At 46.8% G+C, this 2,121-nt stretch overlaps 1 protein-coding gene across 1 annotated transcript; it reads left to right on the top strand.

The window, feature by feature from the left end:
* The first annotated feature begins 25 nt into the window (after nucleotides 1-25).
* Nucleotides 26-1,511, top strand: MAB21L1 (mab-21-like 1 (C. elegans)). The gene has a single exon (XM_010146370.1). The coding sequence runs from the start codon at nucleotides 229-231 to the stop codon at nucleotides 1,306-1,308; it is 1,080 nt and encodes a 359-aa protein (XP_010144672.1). The 5' UTR covers nucleotides 26-228; the 3' UTR covers nucleotides 1,309-1,511.
* The last annotated feature ends 610 nt before the right edge of the window (nucleotides 1,512-2,121 follow it).

Genomic DNA, 2,121 nt, shown 5'->3' with positions numbered 1-2,121 from the left:
GTCCCCCCCCTCCCCTCCCGCCACACACACTTCAAGACGGCTGATCTAAAAAAGCAGGAAGAGAGCATCTGAGGAGCAGCAGCCCCAGCGCATTTTGAAAAACATTTGTTACATTTCAGAGTGCGGCAGCCTGTTTCTCCTCTGAAGTTGGCTCCAGCCTTAGCAGCCGCATTGGATCCCACAGCCTATTGCGAGACTCCGGTATACAACCCGGATCTCTGCCCCAACATGATCGCGGCCCAGGCCAAGCTGGTGTATCATCTGAATAAATACTACAACGAGAAATGCCAAGCCAGGAAAGCTGCCATCGCCAAAACGATCCGAGAAGTCTGCAAAGTGGTATCGGATGTGCTGAAGGAGGTGGAGGTGCAGGAGCCTCGCTTCATCAGTTCCTTGAACGAGATGGACAATCGCTACGAGGGGTTAGAAGTCATCTCCCCCACGGAGTTCGAAGTCGTGCTGTATCTGAACCAAATGGGGGTTTTCAACTTCGTGGACGACGGCTCCTTGCCGGGCTGCGCTGTGTTAAAGTTAAGCGACGGGCGCAAGAGGAGTATGTCCCTCTGGGTGGAGTTCATCACGGCGTCTGGCTACCTCTCCGCTCGCAAAATCCGGTCCAGATTTCAGACTCTGGTGGCTCAAGCCGTGGATAAATGCAGTTACAGAGACGTGGTAAAGATGGTGGCGGACACCAGCGAAGTGAAGCTGAGAATCAGGGATAGGTACGTCGTGCAGATCACTCCGGCGTTCAAATGCACGGGGATCTGGCCGCGGAGTGCTGCCCACTGGCCGCTTCCCCACATCCCCTGGCCGGGACCCAACAGGGTGGCGGAGGTCAAGGCGGAAGGCTTCAACCTCTTATCCAAGGAATGCCACTCTCTGGCCGGCAAGCAGAGCTCGGCCGAGAGCGATGCCTGGGTGCTGCAGTTCGCGGAAGCCGAGAACAGACTGCAGATGGGCGGCTGCAGGAAGAAATGCCTCTCTATCCTCAAAACCTTACGGGACCGTCACCTGGAGCTGCCGGGCCAGCCCCTGAATAATTATCACATGAAGACTCTGGTTTCCTACGAATGCGAAAAGCATCCCCGCGAATCGGACTGGGACGAGTCGTGCCTGGGGGACCGGCTCAACGGGATTTTACTGCAGCTCATCTCCTGCCTCCAGTGCAGGAGGTGCCCGCATTACTTCTTGCCCAACTTAGACCTCTTTCAGGGCAAACCTCACTCGGCCCTGGAAAACGCGGCCAAACAAACCTGGCGACTGGCTAGGGAAATACTTACCAACCCGAAAAGTTTGGAGAAACTTTAGAGGGTAACTATAAAACCGGCCTGACCGATAAATCTGCTTATTTCCCTATGAAGTTTAAGCTGCCTGTTTGAAAAGTCTAATATTTCCAATTGACAATGCAAATAATATTCTCTTTCAAAAAGGAATATAGCTTAGGCTCTTCACAAAGAAAAGCAAGTAAGAACAGCAAGTATCATTCCTCTTATCTTCGTCAGTTTTGCAGTTCCCCGTGGGAAAAAAAAAAAAAAAGAAAAAGAAAAAAAAAGGGGGTGGGGGGGAAGGAGGAAGAAAGTCTTTTACCTTGAAAGGAAAATTGGCAGTAATTTAACATGATTGTGACCATTCCTCCCAGAAACAGTACCAATGGATTATAACAAGACCCAGTATTTTTATGTAAAACCTCTGTGAGCAAAAGCTATTCGGATATGTCACCTGAACGATCCCTAATGTACCTTTTAATTTGTATCAGATATTGTGATCTCACATTGTCTTTGCAATTGTGGATGTTGGTGTTTTGTGATTTGGTGAACTGAAGTTAAATTGCCATTTTGGATACTTCAAGGACATTTTCTGCTAAAGAGAAGATACCATTTAAAAAGGTAGATTTTATCATGGTACTTTTGTTAATTGTCTTTTGAAGTGTCTGAACTTAACAAGTTTACATTTTTCGTTTCATATATATTGCTTGTTCTATTTCTAACATTCCATAAATATACTTGAAATGTTATTTAAATATATTCAAAAGAAATTGGGATTCTGCTTATATAATAACGCTTGAATATTGGAATTATATATTTGAAAATGCACTTGAAATACACTGGATAATTACCTTTT

This window comes from Buceros rhinoceros, unplaced genomic scaffold (genome assembly GCF_000710305.1).
Source record: "Buceros rhinoceros silvestris isolate BGI_N320 unplaced genomic scaffold, ASM71030v1 scaffold35462, whole genome shotgun sequence".
NCBI lineage: Eukaryota > Metazoa > Chordata > Aves > Bucerotiformes > Bucerotidae > Buceros > Buceros rhinoceros.
Note: the sequence above shows the minus strand (reverse complement) of the source record. Positions and strands in the feature narration are given on the sequence as shown.

Bases quoted from the DNA above. Each gene is read 5' to 3' on its own strand.
- MAB21L1 (XM_010146370.1), top strand. From the start codon at position 229: ATGATCGCGGCCCAGGCCAAGCTGGTGTATCATCTGAATAAATACTAC.